The 22,204-nt window shown below is 43.9% G+C and overlaps 1 protein-coding gene across 1 annotated transcript in view; it reads left to right on the top strand.

The window, feature by feature from the left end:
• The window catches only part of ELL (elongation factor for RNA polymerase II), a 1,387,197-nt gene that overhangs the window by 1,055,901 nt on the left and 309,092 nt on the right, over positions 1-22,204 (top strand). The window contains exon 9 of the mRNA XM_044053846.1: positions 4,698-4,764. Within this exon, the coding sequence (XP_043909781.1) occupies positions 4,698-4,764 (67 nt within the window). The remainder of the gene's footprint in view (positions 1-4,697; positions 4,765-22,204) is intronic.

Genomic DNA, 22,204 nt, shown 5'->3' with positions numbered 1-22,204 from the left:
GGCCTGAAGTCAAGGAAACACTTTTCAGAAATGAACAGAAAGTTAAGACCCTTTCTGATATGGGAATACAGTTCTCTAATCCCCAGAGGTGTTTCTCCAGGAACCAGTGGAGGGGGGGGTATGGTTTTGGAAATCCCAAGGGTTTTCTCCCTACACACTTGCCGATGGAGTCCCCCATGGCAAAGCGGAGTACCCTAATAGTGTATGTCACTTTCACCACAGGGGTGGGACACAAAAATAAAGCTTCAAAGTATTTTTCTCTGTGCGGCCTATCAGTGCTCCTGAATGATTGCCCAACTGCTGTACTTTGGAGTCAGTTTAGGGTGGGGGTGCTTTTCGCCACGCCACAAAGCCTGGATGTCCATCACAAGAGACAAGTGGATGCAGGCGATCATGAACAGTGGTTGTTCCATCACTGTTTTATCATCCCCACCATCAAAAAAGTTAAAGGTTCTACCCTCTCAAAGCAAGCAGTACTCATAGAAAAAGAAAAGCTACTGAAGAAGCGAGTCATCCTAGAAGTTCCACCAGACCAGCATGGATCCGGAACTTATTAAAGATTGTTTTTGGTGCCAAAAAGAACAGGGACATCAGGCAGATTTTTGGACCTCAGTCATCTCATTTAGTAGGTCAAACAGACCTTATAGATGGTCACAATTTGGTCCATTCTTCCACGGTTGAGAGTGAATAATTGGATGTGCTCGGTAGACCTTCAGGATGCATACTACCACCTCAGGGTGGACAAGGAGATCCAGAAAGTGTCTCAACTTCTGGCTGGGAGCCAATCGCTTCCAGTTCAGAGCCTTGCCCTTTCGTCTTGTCACAGCCCCCACCCCCAGCACTCACCTGTTCATCAAGTGTGTGGCACTGGCCACAGCTTATCTCAGACTGCAGGAATTCTGGGTCTTCTCATATCTAGTCTGGCTCATTTCCACCCTTAACAGGGATCTACTCGTTAAAGGTCATAGGCATAAAGTTGTCAAGTAGCAAACCTCTGTCAGAACAAACTCTCAGCCCTCCACATCCATGCATTAGAGGTTCTCTCCTGCAGGAAGCCACCTGTTAGACTGATTTTTCATCTGCTAGGTTTGATGACTGCATCCATTATCTTGGTTCCTCTTGCGAGGTATCACATGAGTGTTTCGGTGGACTGTTGCAGTGCAGTAGTCCATCAGGCATCAACTGATGAGTTTCTGGATATGCCTAACAGATGTATGCATGACACACGTCCATTGGTGATTCAAGTCCCTAATGGGGCCCCAGGGTCGTCCATTTGTACTTAGGCCACAGTGACCATGAACACTTTCCAACTGGTTGGGGGAGGGGGGCAGTAATTGGGAAAGACTGTCCAAGGCACTTGGTCTCCCTCTGAGGCCAAGCAGCATTTCAATATTCCAAAGGTGAGGGCAGTTCTAGAGTTGCAGGCCTTTCAGGACTCCCTTTCTCAAGGAGTGATATCAATCTAGACAGACAACCTGTTTGTAGCCTAATACTTCAACAAACTGGGGAGCCCACTTCTTCCCATTATGTTGAAAAACAGTGAGTGCATGGCAGTGGGCCATATTTTCCAACTGCTTTCTAATAGCAATCCACATTCTGGATAAATCCATTATTCTGTCAGACAGGCTGAGTAGGTAAGATCAGATTTTCTGTCACTGTGGCCAATTGTGCTGCAGTCTCTTTGGCTCTCCCAACAACAGCAAATACAGCAGGCACTTTGCCATAATCTCCCAGGAGGGGGGAGTCACCGAGGGGCATAGTCATACACTTTTGACACCCCCAATCTCCTATATGCCTTCCCTCCAACTCTTCTCATACAAAAAGATCTACAGAAGTCAGCATTCGAGAAAAACATCATGTTTTTCCTAATTGCCCTCTTCTGGCCTTGACAAATGTGGTTCCCCTACCTCTGGCATCATCTGATACAGCCTCCTTGAGTGCTAGATCCTAGCCCAGACCTCCTTTCTCATCCGTGCACAATGCCTCACTCAGACATTTAAGCCCTTAGATTAACTGCTTGGTTTCTCCAGTTCCAGTGATGGCTAGTCATTCCAGGCTTTCCACTTCCAGTGATGGCTAGTCATTTTAGGCTTTTGTCCAAAGTAATCCACATTCTTACATCATCCCAGAGACCATCTACCTATCGGGAAGATCTACACAGGCAAGTGGAAGAGATTTTATATTTGGGCCTCTCAGAGGAATCTTTATCTTTTTTTGGCTCCGCTTCCAGCAGTTTTAGGTTTTGTAGCTCTCCTTTTTTATAATGTTGCCAGCTGTTGTATTGTCAAAGTTCAGTTATCTGTTTCATGTTTTCATATTTGAGAAAATCAATCCATTATTGCCTTGCTTAGCTTATTTAGTGCTTTCTTAAGGGGTACTTTCCTTCTCTTCTTCTCGGGTGATCCTTCTCGAGGGTTCCTACTCCCTGTTGGAATATTATTATACATCAAGCCCTGACCACCACTCTTTGAACCTGCAGCCAAGATGGGGTCTCAAGTTTCTGGCCTATGTTATTGTGGTAATCACCTTTGTCAAGAGGATATCAGAGTTGTAGGATCTTTCCTGCAAAAAATACCCTACTTTAACAAGGATCCTTATGGACTAATCTAACCTTTATTCCAAAGGTAGCAACCTCGACTTCCTTAAATCAAACTATCAGTTTACAAGTTTTCTTTCCCAATTTTTCCAACAGGGGGAATACATACTGCACCAGCTAGATGTCCATCTTTCAGCTGTGATTTTGCATTCACCATACTAAAGACATTAGAAAGTCTGATCATTTCTTTCCCAAAAACCAGGTTGGGACTTGGGATCTCTAAGGTTAGTTTATCAAGGTGATTGTCCAGTTGCGTTTCACACGTTTACAGAGAAAAGGGACTGATCTGTACAAGCCCATCAAAACTCACTCAACCAGATATGTGGCTACATCTGCTGCTTTCTTTTCAAGGACCTCCATTGATGACTTTTGTGGAGCAGCTACTTGGCCCAGCATTTATACCTGCATTTCCCATTCTAAACTGGATTTGCCCTCTAGAGACACAGAGCTTTTGCTTCAGCCATTCTCCAGAATATTCTTCCATGAGACTGCCTAAGGGTTTTATTAGCTGAGACGCTACCCCATCTGTTGAACGAAAGGAAGAGACTGTATCGGATACGCAAGTTATGCACTTACCATAACAATACATCTGTGTTGTCTGCTTCTGTCCTTCCTCAGGTACCACCCCCCCCCCTTTCTCCCTTCCTTTTCTCTGGCTGCATTAGTTTTTTTTTTTCTTGTGGTATGACTGAACTGGACCGCTCCAAGGGCGATCTCTCAGCACTATGAGCTGCAAGCAAGGTTATAAATTAAATTTTTTGTGATTCGTTTTAACTTGTGAGAATGAAGTTCTCTGTTCTTTGTCATCCTGGGCAAGCTCAATAGCTCAATCTGAGATAATGGCAAAGAGTTATGGGTAAGGGGAGGAGCCTGAGCTTTGGATCCAAAGACTTGAGCAGCTGAAGTCAGATCCAAGGTCTGATCTAAAGACCCATCTGTTGAGGAAAGATGGAAGCAGACAACACAAGTCTGTCCGACTTTGAATCACATTTATTGGCCAAGTATGTACACACACAAGGAATTTGACTCTGCTTTCAGTGACTCTTCAAGTATGAATTACATAAATGACATACATACAACTATTAAGAACAAGACAAAAACGTAAATATGCATATACATACAAGGTGCAAAATGCAACTCAGTGCAAGAAATACTGAAAAGTTCTGAAAGAAACATGTACTGACAATATGTAAACTCTACTGTAGAATCCTTGGAGGCTTGGGGAGAAGAATACCCAAACTAATAATCTAAGTTAACTGTTTATGAACTTGATGGCCTGTGGGGAAAAAACTGTTCTTATATCTGCTTGCTTTGGTGCATATTAATGTATAACGCCTGGCTGATGGTAGTAGTTCAAAAAGATGGTGGCCTGGATGTGAAGAGTCAATGATGATTTTCTCTGTCCTTTTCATGACTCTGGAATAGTACAGGTCTTGAAGGAGGGCAAGCTAGCACCAATGATATTTTCGGCAGACCTGACTATTCGATGTAACCTATTTTTGCCATGATTAGAACCGAGATCCAAACCACACTGTTATGGATGAGCTGAGAACAGATTGCATGACTGCTGTATAGAACTGATTCAACAGTTCCTGTGGGAGGTTGAACTTACTCAGCTGTTGCAGAAAGTACATTCGCTATTGTGCCTTTTTTCGGATGGACCCTACATTGGTCTCCCAGTTCAAGTGCCGGGAGATTATAGATCCCAGTAACTTGAAGGATTCCACAGCTGACACAGCAGTATGTCATTGTGGTAAGTACTTAACGTTTTTTTTCTTCCTTGTCTTTTCATAGTGCTAGATTAGGACTGATGCTCTGAGGTTACTAGTTTATGAAAATGCAGTTAAGTTAAGGGATATATTGTGTAATTAAATGGCATGATTAAAGCTAAGTGGTTTATTAAAACATAGCACCTTTTCAGCTGAGGTATCCAAAAGTCATGATTAGTTGATGAGATATTTTGCACTGTAGTCTCATTCCTGTTTAGTTATATTGGGTAAAATGCCTGTTTTCTAGCTGAACAGAATATGATCGACATAATTTGATCCATATAGATTATTCTCCAATTCTTTTAAGTTTATCTCCAGTATGTTCTTTGCAGATTTGAATGGAACCTGCAAAAACTCCTGTGTCCCATCATCTTTATCAGAAAAGCCTGACTATTTATTGTAAGTATAATCTTATTTTTGTGTATGTATGTGTTTTTGGTTTATATGAAATTTCATACATCTGTTGCTAATGCTACTCTAAAATGAGTCAGTTGGCTAGGTTGAAGAAAAAAAAAACTCTTTGAAGTTTAGCTAGAACAACTCAGAAAGTAAGACATGTTTTGTTAGTATTTTGAAGGAGTATAAATTGTTGTCTGGGAATATTAATCTGCTGCAAATTTTGTTATGGAATTTAAGCACACTGCATAGCTTGGTCACGGCTAAATTGCGAACAGCCCAGGAGTTTCCTTTTATGTCTGAGCATTTGGTATCCAATAAGAGGACTTATGCCTTCCATAGGTTAATGCCACAAATGCTATGACTACTTGACAGGTGAAACTTACCCAGGCTGCTGTGAACCATCCCCTCCAATTCCCCAGCTTAGATGCCCTGTCTCTTCAAGTCTTTGTCACAGTTTGGTTTTGTTTAGGAACACAACCTCAGGCTGTATTTGCTGTTAGCTTTGAGAAAAAGTTTCACTTTTTACATGTAAAAATGTGCTTACTGGTTAATTCTTTGTATTTTTACTTTTTTTGTTTCCTTTCACTCGTGTCTGATCTTTTTTTCTGTCAAACTTGTGTTGCTTAGATTTTTCACCATTTTGGCTGTAAGCCCAAAACTATATTCCTAATCATGTTTCATAGATCTTTGTCTATAAGTGTGCCTGTGGCAGAAACATCTGACCCATTGATAAGCATTGTCAGTGCCTCTGTTTCAGAGAAAAACTCACAATTTTGAGGGCTCCCCTCTTATAGATGTTCTTAATGTTTCACTGTTGCAGTCATCAATTTGGGTTATCTGCTTGCAGTAGCCCTCAGTCGGCCTGATTATCAAAGTCTTGGGTCCTGCGTCAGTTGCTGTCTCATCTTCCGTGACGTCAGGTAGTCATGGCTATAAAGCATGCAGCCGATGCCATTACATCTGTCTTTCTTGCTGTGTGGTGCCCGAAGCAGAAGCAGTTTGTAAGTGCGGTTGGCCGACTCCTGAAATTTTCGTTTTCGAGTTTCAGAACCGAAGTCTTCAACTAAAGCTAAGTACCCTATTGGGGAAACTTTTTCTTGCTCTAAACAGATGTCAACAAGTCAATAATTGTATTTCTTGTAGAAAGCAAATACCTCATAAAGATTTTCATTCGTACTGTATTCCTTGCCTAGGCCCTGACCACGACATACCTCGTTGTAGGTTTTGTGCCTTATTTAAGGAACAAACTATTCGTTGTCTGTATAGTTATGCTTCTAAATATTTTGGTGCTCGGTTCAGTTATCCAGATATGTCTTTGGTAATCCATCCGACTACAGACATTCTGAAAAATGCAAAGATAGACAGGCCGCCTAGGTCCAAAGCTGACTATGACGCTTCTCCTAAGCCAGTCGCCAGTTTGGTACTCAGTGAGCATCCCCTGATACCCACTACTTCAGATTCGTAGGCCTGAAGACCTTATTACTTTTATCAGGGGAAGCCAACTTTCCCCCTCTAAGAGATTTAGGACTGAATTTGCTTATGATACTTCTGACCAGGATTCTGAAATTTCTGTTTCCTCTGATGACCAGGATTTACCCTTATCTACCTATGAGGATTCTGATGCAGAGGACTCTATTCCCTCTGCTTCCCCCCCCAGAGGATTTCTCTCTTGGTAAAACCTTGCATACTGTTAGGGAGCATTTTCGCTGGGAAAGCCAGGATTACTCTGATTCTAAAAAGAGGCTTGGGGATTTCTTACTCCTGCCCTAACAGAGGCCTTTAGCTATCTCTCCAGTACTGGACATTGTTGATGCCTTTTCGGAATCCAGCTTGGCCCCTAACTCTTTACCTCCTGCTCCCAGAAAACTTGATAGATATTACAGGGTTCCTGACTCTCACAAGTTCCTTTTTAAAAATCTAGATCATGTTAAAGCTAAATTGCTGGATGCTCCCTTAAATCAGGACCGCCTGTTTGTCAACAAACCAGAAGAAGTTCTTAAAAAGATGGAGGAAAAAGCAAAATCTATGCAAACTGTTAGTTCCTATAAGTACAAGCCTCCAAGATTTAGTAGGCATTGGCCCTCTAAGAATTAGTCCTTTCCTGCCTCTTCCAGGCCTTCTCAGTCCAAACTCGGGTATCTAAAAAGCCTATGGTGTCAACATTCTCACGATCTAGAAGCAATGATTCCCATCATACCTTGCCTATGGTTAGAGTTCCTTTGGTGGGCAGAGGCCTTCCACCAAAACAAGGGACTACCATTCACTGTACCCCCTGCCACCCAAACCCTAACATCAGATGCATCAGACTATGCATGGGGGGCTCACTTGGCAGGGAAGTGCATTCAGGGCAAATGGAACCCAAGTCAAATGCACCTGCATATCAATCAAAAAGAAATGTTAGCTGTACAGAATGCTCTGACAGCCTTCAAGGACCAAATTCTTTCGGAACAATTAATGGTGAAGACAGACAACACCACTGTTATGTGGTACATAAACAAGCAGGGGGGGTACCCATTCTTACCCCCTCTGCAGACTAGCCATGGCTCTGTGGAACACCGCCTTTGAGCTACCAAGTGCATCTACAGGCTCTATTCCTGCCAGGAAAACTAAATACACTGGCAGACGAACTAAGCAGAAATCTCATGGACCCATGTGAGTTGAAACTGGAACTAAAGACTTTCAACATGTTGATAAACAAATGGGGGAGCCCAGATATAGACCTGTTTGCCTCACCCCAGAACTACAAATTGGACAACTTCTGCAGAAGGACTCCCCACAAACAAGCTTGGAAAGTGGACGGCTCTGTCCGTCATCTGGAAAAATCTATCAGTTTATGCCTTTCCTCCTCTGCCTGTCCTCTCCAAAGTACTACTAAAGATCAAACAGGACAAACCAAGGACGATACTGATTGCACCAGACTGGCCACGCCAACACTGGTACTCCTTTTGCGCAGTGTGTCACTGCTGGCTCCATGGCACCTGCCTCAGACCCCCTACCCTGCTGTCACAGCAGGAGAGCAAGATTCTGCACCCTCACCTTCAAACCCTGAACCTGGCAGCCTGGCAAATTACCTAATCTCTCTGTTACCATCCCTCAGTAAACAAGTGTTGGATGTCATTTTGGAGGCAAGGAGGTCTAGTGCTAGAAAATCTTATGCTGAAAATTGGAAAAGATTCTGTGCCTGGAACCAAATTCAAGGGATGGGCACAGCATCGCCCAATTTACCTCAGATTCTTCAATAATTAACTGAGGTGCTTCACAAGGGCCTTTCTTTTTCCTCCATCAAAATTCACGCCTCAGCCATTTCAGCTCATTACAACACAGAACCACCCCTCTTCTCTCATCCACTGCTCAAGCAGTTCCTCAGAGGGACCAAAAACCTGAGACCACCAGGAAAGTCCCAACTCCAACCTGGGATCTTAACTTTGTATTGGAAAAACTCACTTTTCCTCCTTTTGAGTCAGCTGCAAGTGCAGAGTTGAAATTCCTTTCTTGGAAAACAGCCTTCCTTTTAGCAATCACTTCAGCAAGAAGGGTATCTGAATTACAGGCCCTTTTGGCAGTGGAGCCTTTCATCATCTTTCATGCGGACAGGGTATCCCTCGGGACCAATCCCTCCTTTATGCCCAAGGTGGTATGCCAACCTTCTTTTCTAATCCACAGAACAAAGGGGAACGGATACTGCACTCCTTATATGTGCACAGACAACTTAGATTTTACTTGGACAGGACTACACCTCAAAGGAAGTCTGAACAACTGCTGGTGGCATTTGCAGCAGGGGCAGAGGGGAAGGCTATTTCAAAGCAAACCATTTCTAAATGGATAGGCCATTGCATTCATTTCTGCTACAAGTACCATGGAAAACTAATCCTACAGGGGATTAGACCCCATTCAACCAGGGCTGCATCTACCTCTGCAGCCTTTCTCAGAGGTGTCCCTACCAGGGACAGCCTAGAAGCTGCTACCTGGAGTTCTGTACATACTTTCACCAAGCATTACCATTTGTCAATCTTCTCTAAATCCAGAGCTGGCTTTGCCACTGCAGTCTCGCAGAGCCTTATAGCTGGTCCTAATGCTATCTAAATTCCTCCTCCCATCCTTAGCTTTGTGAATCTACCCAAATGTGATAACTGCAACAGTGAAACATGAAGAACATAGTACAGCTGTGTACACCTAACATAAATGTAGATGTTCAAGTGTATTCACTGTTGCAGTCCTGGTTACCCTCCCTCCAGCCCCCTGACTTCTTTTGACTATACCTCTACTCTCCTTTACTATGCTTAAAAGCTTTTTGGTGCATTTGCTTTTTTGTTGGAGGTATAACCTTGTAACCTTGTGTGTGTCTGTGTTTGTGTGTGTATGTGTGTGTGTATATATATATATATATATATATATATATATATATATATATATGATTCCCATTAGGGGGGCACCTGACATGACATCTGGGGCAAGAAAAAATTATGTAATGGCATCTACTACATGCTTTATTCCCCTGACTACCTGCCGTCATGGAAGATGAGACAGCAACCGACGCAGGACCAAAGACTTTGATAATCAGGCTGACTGAGGGCTACTGCGAGCAGATAACCCAAATGTGATGACTGCAACAGTGAATACACTCTAGCATCTACATTTATGGTAAGTGTGCACAACTGTACTGTTTGTTCATAGGTAGGTACTAGGCTTATCGGTTCAAGGGCCTAAGTAAGCCTAGCCAACAAAGTTCCCTGGCTTACACCACCCAAGAAAGTTATTTCCTATGCCCCTGTCGAGCAGAGCCACAGAAGTGATCACTGGGGTGTAGTTCCTATTCAATCATCAAGATTTTTCTTGAAGAGTGCTAATGAGGAACTTTGCTTGACATAGATGGGTAGCTTGTTCCAGAGTATGGGAAGTCTCTGGGACAGGAATCTATCCCTCCAGCATGTCCTGTTTATTGTGGTGACAAGGTTTAGATCCCTTGAGTGTGTAGCTCGTAAGGATTGGGATTTCTCTAGATGTAGCATGTCCAACAGCTCTGGGTTTGACATAGCTTTATATGTTAGGCAGAAATCACCTTGGAATAGGCGATATGCTACGTAGTAAAGCTGGAGTTTTTCAGACAGTCAGTGTAGGGCATCTGTTTGAGGCCAGTAATCCTGTTTGTAAGGTACTTGTGTGGCTTTTCCAGCTGCTGCAGATGTCTTGAGGTACATTCCAAAAGGGGTGTTGTACTCTCTAATGGGTCTAATGCGCAAGTCAGCTGTTTTTACTTACTGGGGTGCAGATCCATTCTTCACATTCACTTAGTAAGTCTTTTAGTTCTGCACAAGTTCAGTGACTCCATGGGTTCATCGTCCCTCTACCTTCATCCAGGTTAGTCAAAACTTAAGGACCTTCAGGGCAGGGACTTTCATCTTACTCCTCCCTTCCTAAAATAAAGATAAGGTATTCTGCTTTGCCGCTTGTTAGGTCTGCTCTAATTATTCTGTAGTGGCACATGTGACAAAAGTTGTTAAGAGCATGAACAGGTTGTCTGAAACCCTTGAGCTTCTTACTGTTGTGGTGGGCTTAGCATACTTACCTTGTCTGAGATCTTCTAGTCCTGTTTACCCAGATCTGTACCCTCACCTACCCTCTGTCATAGATGGGCTTGCATAAGTGTGTGTTCAGGTTCAGGGCAGGTGATCTAGCCATCCTTTGACCCAGCTCATCTGTTCTTTGAGCAAGGATTCTTATGTGAGGCCCTTTTCCCCAGTAGCCTACTTTACCTCTCCTCATGATGCCGTCACTTGTGCCAGTTACTAAATTGCCAGCAATCCTAATATTGCTGACTTCAGCACCTGGACCATATCTCAGTGCTGTATTTTCCTGAGTCATTGTTGGTGACATGAGATGCATCACAAGCCTGTGTGTACATTGGCACTGTCAGAGACATTGCTGCTAGGGCCAAGATGTGGGTTTCCTGCGCCATTGTCAGCATTAGTTTGGTGTCTGGGCTCCCCGCATTACTGGTGTCGGTGTCTTTCTCTGCTTCTGGCGCTGGGGCCATTAGGTACCCATACTCTGGTTTCCTTTTGTGTTTCTTTCTGCAATTTCCACATTGCCAGCTTTGGTGCCTGTATCTGACATTGCATTATGGGGTTTTCTGGCCTGTTTAACTCCACTCATTGGACAGAGGGACCCAGGCCTTCAGAAGTATACACCCCAGTGGTCTTCCTTGAAAAGGTCATCTTCATCTGAGTTCTGCTCCTCCCCACCACCAAAGAGGCACCAAAATGATTTAAGAAAGGCAAACCTATATATAAAGCCTCTTGAAGAATCCCCATTAGAATACTAATAGAGGAGGGTGCTAAATTCACCCTCACAGACTGCAAGTTGGGAATTATTTGCTTACTATTTGGTTATCAGGTAAGTGGACTGGGTCTGTTGAACCTTTTCAGTTGTAACCCAGGTTTGTCTGCTTCTCAGTGTAGCTGTGATCATTAAAATGCAGCTTCGCCTTCAGAGGAGGGCCGTAGCCTGATTTTAAAATTATGAAGGTAAGAGAACCTAGCAATAAATTAGCTCTATTAGAAACTGACAGCAACTTGCATCTTGTAATAAACTGCAGTGATGAACAAGTGGATTTGTATCAGTCCAAATCTGCAGATTTTATTTTGGCTATTTTTAATCTTGGAGTGTTGTAATCAACATGAAAAGCCAACAGTGGCAGTCTGCAGTCACGCATGGGAAGTAGAATGTGCTAGCCATTGCTAAACAAGAAGATGGTGATGGAAGGCAGGTAATTCTGTAGCATAACTTGATAAAATACCTTGAGAGACTTTGTCTGTGAATGTTGGAGATGAGAGATCCTAGTAAGAGTCTGCAGTGCTTCTGTTCAGTAATGTTAGAGATCATCTCCCGGTTCCTTTTATTAAGGGAGGGAGAAGAGCAGTGGCAAAGAGCATTACATTGTTTTTCTTAGATTTAACAAGTAATTTGTTACAAAAGGATCATTTGTAAAAATCAGTGAAGTTTGATTGGAATTTTAATTGCAAATCAGAATGACATTTATAAGATTCTATAAGGAGGCAATCATAGTGCACATCACAATGTTGAGGTTTGACAGATCCAAAGGTGCTCATTTAACAGGGTGAAAAGAGGACGGGGCCAAGTACTGAACCTTTTGGAATGCTTTAATAAGTATCCCATTCTCAGAGAAGACATTTTTACTGAAGGTATGGAGGGTTCTGTCCTGAAGATAGCTTTGTAACCATTCTACAGTATTGTCCATAAAGTTTAAATGTAGCCAAGTCCCAATTCGAGCCCTCACAGGACCTTATCTTCATAGGTTGTCATCTCAATACGTGAAAGCAGTTAGTTTCCCCTCAGTAAAGGACTTCATTATGATGACTTGGTTGGCTTCTCTACTGTAGCAAGATGAATCACCAGCAGTTCATGTTCTCAAAGTTCTAGCTGTCATGGTTGTATTGATATAGATGGTCCCTAATGCCAGACTCAACTTGAGGGTTTTGCAGTGGAGACTCTACAGTGGTGCAATACTGTCCATAAGGTTTGGATTTCCCAGGTCTTGCCCAGACATTGGAACTGTAAGACTGGTGATTTTTGATGCCCTCTAGTGACAATAAACTTCGCACAGCTTGAGCTGCTCCGTACCTGTTAGCCCCCTGCTTCGGCTGCCTTCTCCAGATCTTGTTGCCACCATTTAAACAGAGACATTTACAAAGCAGCTTGAACATTTGGAAGTGTTATTCTTGACCTTTTAGAACTCAAATTATTGCAACTTGGAGATGTTCTTCGTGTTTAACTGTTGCAGTCATATTTGGGTTATCTGCTTGCAGGTAGCCCTCAGTCGGTCTGATTAACAAAGTCTTGGGTCCTGCATCGGTTGCTGTCCCTTTTTCCAGGTCACCAGGGGTATGAAGCATGCAGCTGACACCATTACATCAATCTTTCTTGCTGTGCGGTGCCCGAAGCAGATCGCAAGTGCCTGTCGGCCGACTCCTGAAATTTTCGTTTTCGAGTTTCAGAACCGAAGTCTTCAACTAAAGCTAAGTACCCTGTTGGGGAAACTTTTTCTTGCTCCTTACTGATGTCAGTAAAAGTTAAAAATTGCATTACTTGTGGAAAGCAAATACCTCTTAAAGATTTTCATTCGTACTGTATTCCTTGCCTAGGTCCTGATCACAACGTACCTTGCTGTTGGTTTTGTGCTTTATTTAATCAGTGCACTGTCTGTTGTTGGTATATTTTTGCCTGTAAATGTTTTGGTTCTCAGTTTAATTATCCAGAAATGTCTGTTAGTCATCCGACTACCTGGATTCAGAAAAAAGCAAGGATAAAGACAGAGACAGGCCGCCGAGGCCAAAACTGCTGACGACGCTTCTCCTAAGCCAGTCGCCAGTTTGCCGGTGCTCAGAGAGATGCTTTCGCAGCCCCTGATACCAGCTACTTCTGATTCGCAGGCCTCTACTGAGACCCATTCGGAGTCCGGTATGCCACGAGATGGTTCAACTATGGAACCCACGGATGTCTCTACTTTGGATGGGTCCGGAGCCGCTGTGCAGGCACTGGCTTCTGAGGGTGTATTCAGGCCTACGGAGTTGCATATTAAACAGACACCTTCTTTCTTCACTTAGGCCTAAATCTCGAACCATGCCTAACAAAACGACGCCCAGGCCACTTGCTCAGGCCTCTATGCCTAATAAACAAATGATAAAAATGGCTGAAGATCTAGTTACTCTAATCAGGGGTAGCCACCCCCCAAGAGGCCTAGGACTGAAGTTGTTTCTGAATATTCTGACCAGGATTTTTTTTTTTCTGATTCTTCTGATGATCTGGATTTGTCCTTATCTGCTTATGAGGATTCTGATGCAGAGGACTGTATTCCCTCTGCTTCTCCTCCAGAGGATTTTTCTTTTGGTGAAACCTTACATACTCTTACGGGAGCATTTCCACTTGGAAAGCCAGGATTTTTCTGATTCAAAAAAGAGGTTCTGGGGTTTCTTACTCCTGCCTTAGTATAGGCCTTTAGCTATTTTTCTTGTATTAGACATTGTTGGTGATGCTTTTTCGGAATCTAGTTTGGCTCCTGATTCCTTGCCTCCTGCTCTCAGAAAACCTGACAGATAGTACAGGGTTCCTGAGTCACACAAGTTCCTTTTTAAAAATCCTATTGTGGATCCGGAGACTATTTCTCAGGGGCCCAAGGGCATATTAAGGCTTCTACTGCTAAAAATCTTACCCCTTCAGATAGAAACCCCAGGTCGCTGGATAGATGGGGTAAGAAGGTTTACACTTATGCAAACTTGGCCATTAGAACTTTAAACTGCCAGTTTCATATGTTAAAGTATCAGCAACATGTTATTGGATTCCTTAAACAGAAAATTGTGTTGATTCCTGATTGTGTGGAAAATAAAGAATTACAGGATTTAATGCATTCTGCTGAACAGGTTGGAAAACATACTTTGCAATGTGGTTGTGATTCATTAGAGGCCTCTTGCATGGCTGCTGTTACTGGGTCTGTGCTCAGAAGGCATGCTTGGCTTTAGGAGCAATCTTTACCTGATCATGTTAAAGCTATATTGTTGGATGCTCCCATAAATCAGGACAGCCTGTTTGGCAACAAGGCTGAGGAAGTTCTTAAAAAGATGGAAGATTAAGCTAAATCTATGCAAACTGTTAAGGATTTCTTACAGGTTCAGCCACCTAGATTTAGTAGGCACTGGCTCTCTCAAAATTGGTCCTTTCCCAGCTCCTATCAGGTCTTCTCAAGCCAAACCCAGACACAGCAGAAACCTCAAGTTTCAGTCCCAGGGGACACACAGGACTAAGCAGTGGGGGCCTCCACTTCCAAATCTGGGAGTAATAAGACCCCCCCCCCATGGTAAACTGTCTCAGTGACTTCCTTTTATAATTTCCAAGCACTTATCAACTGACTGCCCCTTTGGGGGAAAAGATTGCTTTTCATGCAAAGAACTGGGAGCTCATTACCCAGGACAAATGGGTTTTAGATATGGTGTCCCAGGGATACAGATTTCACTTCCATACGTTGCCAACACCAAACGGGTGGCCAGACCTACCCCCAATTCACTGGGCAGAGGCCCAGAAACAAGTACTTTCTCTCTTAAGCATGGGGGCTATTCAGTTGATACCAGAAGAGGAAAAGGGACAAGATTTCTACTCGAGACTTTTCCTGGTACCCAGAAAAGACTATTCATGGCTTCCTATCCTGGGCCTTTCTTCTCTAAACACCTTTTTGGAGATTCCAGAATTCAAGATGCTGATTCTTCACCAGTTACTTCCTATGCTAGGCAAAGACGCCTGGTAGGCAACACTAGATTTAAAAGAAGCATACCTGCACATCCCAATCGGGGAATCTTACAGAAGATACCTTTGCTTCAAAGCAGGCTACACACACCATCAGTTCTCTACACTGCCCTTTGGCTTATCTACTGCGCCCAGGGTATTCACAAAGTGCCTAGCTCCAGTTATTGCATTTTTCAGGCAAAGAAATATTCAGATATACCCATACCTGGACGATTGATTAATTCAGGCAGAAAGCCAGGACATGCTTTTGAATCATCTGGCCTTTGTCCAATGGGTTCTAACTTGTCTAGGGTACACCATAAACGAAAAGAAATCTCACCTGGTACCCTGTCAGCAAATTATATTCCTGGGAGCAAGCTTGAATACAACTTCCCAGATGGCTTACCTCACGCCAGAGAAACAAATTCATTTGACAACCTACTTCAAGTGGCCACAAAAACCCTGCTATTTGCAAGACAAATACTGCAAGCCTTGGGGTTCATGGCCTCCTGCATTCTTCTAATTCCATATGCAAGGCTGCATATGAGGAAACTACAGTTTTATCTAAAAAGCCTATGGTGTCAACATTCTCAGGTTCTAGAAGCAATGATTCCTGTCATACCTTGCCTACGCCTAGAGTTCCTTTGGTGGGCAGAGGCCTGCCGCCAAAACAAGGGACTACCTTTCACACCAGCCCCTGCCGCCCAAACGCTAACAGATGCATCAGACTATGCATGGGGGGACTCACCTGGCAGGGAAGTGCATTCAGGGCAAATGGAACCCAAGTCAAATGCACCTGCACATAAATCAAAAGGAAATGTTAGCTGTACAGAATGCTGACAGCCTTCAAGGACCACATTCTTCCAGGACAACTAATGGTAAAGACGGACAACACCACTGTCATGTGGTACATAAACAAGCAGGGAGGGGTACACATTCTTACGGCCTCTGCAGACTAGCTATGGCATTGTGGAACACAACCTTGAGCTACCAAGTGCACCTTTAAGCTCAATTCCTGCCAGGAAAATTAAATACACTGACAGACGGACTAAGCAGAAACCTCATGGACCCACACAAGTGGAAATTGGAGCCAAGTATTTTCAACATGTTGACTAGCAAATGGGGGAGCCCAGATATAGACCTATTTGCCTCTCTCCAGAGCTACCATTTGGACAAATTTTGCACAAGGACTCCCCACAAACAAGCCTGGAAAGTGGATGGCTCTGTCCTTCAGCTGGAAAAATCTATCAGTCTATGCCCCCCCCCCCCCGCCTCTGCTCTCCAAAGTACTGTACTAAAAATCAAACAGGACAAACCAAGGATGATTTTGATTGCTCCAGACTGGCCACGCCAACACTGGTACCCCTTTCTGTGCAGTGTGTCTCATTTTATCACATGGCACCTGCCTCAGACTCCTTCCCTGTTGTACCAGCAGGAGAACCAGATTCTACACGCTCAGCTTCTAACACTGGACCTTGCAGGCTCGCTAATTACCTAATCTCTCCTTTACCATCCCTCAGTAAACCTGTGATGGATATCATTTTAGATGCAATGAGGCCTAGTACTAGAAAATTTTATGCTGAAAAATGGAAAAGATTCTGTGCCTGGAACCAACCTCAAGGGATGAGCAAAGCAGCGCCCAATTTACCTCAGATTTTACAATACTTAACTAAGATGCTTCACAAGGGCCTGTCTTTTTCCTCCATTAAAATCCACACCTCAGCCATTTCAGTTCATTATAATACAGAACCTCCCCTCTTCTCTCATCCATTGCTCAAGCAGTTCCTCAGAGGGGCCAAAAATTTGAGACCACCCAGGAGAGCTCCAACCCCAGCCTGGGACCTTAACTTTGTTTTGGAGAAACTCACTCTACTTCCTTTCGAGTCAGCTGCTACTGCAGACTTAACATTTCTTTCTTGGAAAACAGCTTTCCTTTTAGCAATCAGTTCAGCTAGAATGGTATCTGAATTACAGGCCCTTATGGCAGTGGAGCCTTTCATCATCTTTCATGCAGACAGGGTGTCCCTCAGAACCAATCCATCCTTCATGCCCAAGGTGGTATCCAGTGTGGCTCTTAATCAGTCCGTTCATTTGCCAACCTTCTTTCCCAATCCACAGAACAAAGGGGAACGGATATTGCATTCTTTATATGTGCACAGACAGCTTAGATTCTACTTGGACAGGACCAAACTTCAAAGGAAATCTGAACAACTGCTGGGTGGCATTTGCTGCAGGGGCAGTGAGGAAGGCCATTTCAAAGCAAACCATTTCTAAGTGGATAGGCCAATGCATTCATTTCTGCTGGAAGTACCATGGAAAACCTATCCCCCAAGGGATCAGACCTCACTCCACCAGGGCTGCATCTACCTCTACAGCCTTTCTCAGAGGCGTACCTACCAGGGACGTCCTAGAAACTGCTACCTGGAGTTCTGTACATACCTTCACCAGGCATTATCATTTGCCAATTTTCTCTAAATCCAGAGCTGGCTTTGCCACTGCAGTTTTGCAGGGCCTTATAGCTGGTCCTAATGCTATTTAAATTCCTCCCCCAACCATAGCTTTGGGAATCTACCCAAATGTAATGACTGCAACAGTGAAACACGAAGAACATAGTACAGTTGTGTACACTTACCATAAATGTAGATGTTCGAGTGTATTCACTGTTGCAGTCCTGGTTACCCTCCCTCCAGCCCCCTAACTTCTTTAGGTTATACCTCTAATTTCCTTTACTATGCTTAAAAGCTTTTTGGTGTATTTGCTTTTTTGTTGGAGGTATATCATGGTACTTTTATATGTTTCCCATTAGGGGGACACCTGACATCTGGGGCAAGAAAAACTGATTTATTGGCGTCGGCTACATGTTTTATACCCCTGATGACCTGACTTCATGGAAGAAGGGACAGCAACCGACGCAGGACACAAGACTTTGTTAATCAGGCTGACTGAGGGCTACCTGCAAGCAGATAACCCAAATGTAATGACTGCAACAGTGAATACACTTGAACATCTACATTTATGGTAAGTGTACACAACTGTACTTTTCTGCAGTGGATAGTGGTATGTTGGCTTTTTCAGCACTTTTGTAAACTTTTTTCCGATTGTGGTTCTTCTGTCTCATCTCCTATCGCTTCCCTACCCAGAAACCTCTTGACCCCTTAGTGCACTTGGTTTAATTGTTCCTCTCCATTTTTCTCTTTTGTGGCAAGAAGAGTGTGTCTTACTGTACTGTGGATTATTACTGTTAGCCTATTTACAGCTGTTTGTGTATTTAGCATGAATTAGGAGGGAAAGACCTCTTGCTGTCGCAGAATCCCACGGCAGGACCCACATGATCTGTGTTTAATTTGTTTCTGGGTGTTGCACCTTCCTACCAACTTCTTTCCAGGCAAGAACTTCAGTTCCTGGACCTTAGCAGAGAGAGAGGTAGAGAGAAGGAACAAGTTCATGGCAAAAGACATAATCCGTATGGCCTCTGCATCAAGCTCATCCTCGTCAGTGTCTTCAATGGAAAAATAAAGGAATGCTGAGGATCAGCTGGCTTTGGAAAAGTTAGCCCCAAGCAAAATCACAAGGGTCTCTTGCCCTGCTGCATCTGTCATTGTTTGAGATTGATCACTTCTCCTCCTAAATCTTCTCCCCATGGACAACAATCTTCAGGTCTTATTGAGGTCTTCACACCTGGAAGGCATTCTGTAGTTTTTCCCTTGGAAAGGGAGCTCTCAGAATTGGTTTCCTCCGGAATCCCTCAGTGGCTTCACTTGTCAGAGGAGATAGGCATTGTGTGTCCTATGCCAATGGCTTCAGGAGCAATATTTCTGATGCCACTCCCTTTGGCAGCACTGGTAGCTAAGGCCCAGGGATCATCTTCCTCTCCTTGGCTCCGAGAGTGTCGAAGCTGACGACATCTGTGCCATTCACTGTGCCTGAGCACTCATTTTGATGCTTTGGGATTGAAGATTCCCAATTTGGCTTCATTACCCAATATACAGAAGGGAATTACCCATGTCTCCTTTATGCCTATTATATGTTAGCGGTACCTACTGATTCCACCCTTGATTACTATGAAAGTCAGGACCTTGAGTTAATCATTATCATGGCTCCCTCTGGACCACAGGAGTTCTAAGACATGTATGATGAGATCCAGAGGTCACTCCGATGGAAGCTCCCATTACAGTCCCCCCCCTCCCCCCCCAAGGAAGAGGGTGGGCAAGAGGCAGAACCTGGACTATCCCTCGGAGTCTCCCACTCTGGATAACAGATCCAGATGAAGGCAAGGGTTCCCTGAAATCCGTTCCTGAGGATCCTTCCTTCAGCATTATTTGGGAAATGAGACAGCAGGCATCTTGAACTGTTGACCTCGCCTCCCAGTGAGCATATCTTACATGAGGCTTATAACTCCTCTCCTGTCCTGCCACTGTATGGGTAGTCCCTCCCCCACATAACCTTGTGGGCATGGACTGTGGTATGGTTTGGAAAGCTAGGCATAGTGGAGCTCATTCCAAGGAAACCAGACACAGACTGGCCTTATTGAAGCAAAGGATTTTTTGCTGACTCCGTCATAGTGGCTGTGGCTATGAAGGGTGCCCTGGAGGAATCCCAGGCCATGCATCCTCCCAACAAGGATGATGGATAGGCTACGGAAGCAAGTGTATGCAGCCGGTATGTTGTAGTCAAGAGCTTTAAGCTACATGGCACAAATGGTTCATTTTCAAGGAAGATCAAACAGGAGACATCTCAGAATCTGAAATAATTGCCAGCTGGGGAGCGCTAGTCTCAAGTGAAGCACCAGGTGGCCACTGTAAGTACTATTTCCTCCTTGTCCATGTATCTTCTACATAATGTAACAGAGCTGCTGGATCAGGCCTGATTATGTAAAGATAAGCCTGGTTGCTGCTAACTGATTTTCTAGACCACTTCATAGTGGCCTTCACCATCTCCCCCTTCAATTGTAGTATTTTATTTGGGCAGTAAGTTAAAAACAGGCTAATAGTCACTGCTGTTGGGGTTAGGTTTTTTTCCCCACAAAGGACTTTTCAACAGAATCAGAAAAGGGCAAGGAAGTTTTTTTTTTTTTTTTTGTAAATCCCATCTGCCCCAGCACAGATAGCATTAGGATAGAAGGAAATCTCCATTCAGATGCCATCCTAGAGAGAGACAGTGGTGGCCCCAGTAACCAAGGGAGGTGGAGGGGCCTTTTGAGGTGTTTGTCCTTATAATCCCTAGTTTGCCGAACTGTTTACTTCTGGAAGCAGTAGGGGGGGGGCATCTCTCCTTGAGCACACCAGCCTGGATGGCCATCACAGTGGATCCTTGACTAAGGAGAATCATATCTAGAGGCGACTTCATTCCCTTTTGGTAAAATTCCCCAGTTCAGGCTTTCCCATTCTCCTCCTGCATCACCCAGGCAAATGGAAGCAGCTTTAGGAGAGGCTAAACTTTCCTTCCCAAAAGAGAGCAATCCAGGAGGTTTCACCAGACCAGAGAGGATCCGGATTTTGCTCCAGATCTTTATTACTTAAGAAGGCCAAGGACCTTGGGTGATCCTCTGTCTCAGTCTGCGTAATCTATTTGTAAAGGAGGAGACTTTATTTATGGTCATGGTGCAGTCCATCCTCCAAGCAAAGAGATCTGGATGTGCTATCCGAGTCTTCAGGATGGTTACTGGCATTTAAAAATGGACAAAGCATCAGGAACATTTTTTTTGCTTCCAGGTAGGGGCCAGTCATCAGTTCAGGGCTGTGTCATTCAGCCTCAATAACAGCCCCCAGGGGTTCATCAGATAGCATGCCTCCAGTTGCAATACACTTACAACTTTTAGGAGTAAGAATCTTTCTTTACCTAGACCATTGTTTCCAGGTGGCCCCATTGGTGGACCAAATTGTGATAGCAAAACGATGTTTACTCCAGCTCTACCTCTCTTTGGGAATAACACTAAATGTAGCCAAGTCCCCAGTTGGAGCCCTCACAGGACCTTATCTTCATAGGTTGTCATCTCAGTACGAGAAGGCAGTTAGCATTTTCTCCTCAGGAAAGGATTTCATTATGATGACTTGGTTGGCTTCTTTATTGTAGCAAGATGAATCACCAGCAGTTCATGTTCTCAGAGTTCTAGCTGTCATGGTTGTATTGATATAGATGGTTCCTAATGCCAGACTCAACTTGAGGGTTTTGCAGTGGACTCTCTACAGTGGGACCAGTTTTCCCAACAGTTGCATCACAAGATCAGGCTTTCTCACCAGCCAAGCAGAGCTTAACCTGGTGATTAAACTCTTCCAACATTTATTTATTTTTATTTATTTCCATTTCCAGTGGATCTCCTGTTCACCGAGTCCATACTGCTTGCTGCCCTGCGATTGGGAGGAGACATTGTGGCAAGATGGTTCAAAGTTCATAAACTGGTGAGGAAGCATCCCTGTACTTCTGTTTTCTTGACATGTGAACTGTCCAGGTTTTGCAGACATTTCAGGCCGAGCTCCTTCAAGGTGCAGTTTCCATCCAGCTGGACAGAGTGGTGGTCTTTTGGCACTTGAAGTGATGAGCTTGATCTTATCCCTTGTACAGAAATGCAGTGAGAGTATGGGAATTGGTCCTGATCTCGCAACATTTTCTGGGTCTTCCAAAGTGATTGCAGATAAGCTGAGAAGACATGTACTGCTCTCCCATGAGTGATTCCTGAATATCAAGGTAGCATTCAGCATATACAAGAAGCGGGGGACACTTTGCTCTGACCGGTTTGCTTCACCTTTCAATACCAAGTGCCCCTAATTTTTCAGTTTAGTTCTCCAGAAAGGACAGCCATCCAGGAACACACTCTTCTATGACTGACCCTCAAGTCTCCTGTACACCTGTCCTCTCCAGCCCCTAATGCCAAGGTGTAGAGTAGCACCATTCTAGCCTCAAACTGCTTTATCTGGCGAAACCTAATCTCGTACCACATAGTTCCAACCTTGACAGTCTCACTGGGATATTCAGTCACCTTCTCTAACCTCTTTGTTTCTCCAGTTCCAGTAATGATCAGAAAGTCTTGGTTTCTCTTGAATGAATGTTTTGCTAATTAAGGCTTCATGGAAAATACGGTACAATCAAACACAATCCAACACAAATATGTATGGTATTATAGGTTTTATAACAACATACACCAGGATTC

The sequence above is a fragment of the Protopterus annectens genome, chromosome 13.part0 (assembly GCF_019279795.1).
Source record: "Protopterus annectens isolate FY-2018-M chromosome 13.part0, PAN1.0, whole genome shotgun sequence".
NCBI classification, from domain to species: domain Eukaryota; kingdom Metazoa; phylum Chordata; order Ceratodontiformes; family Protopteridae; genus Protopterus; species Protopterus annectens.
This window is presented reverse-complemented; position numbering and strand designations above follow the sequence as displayed.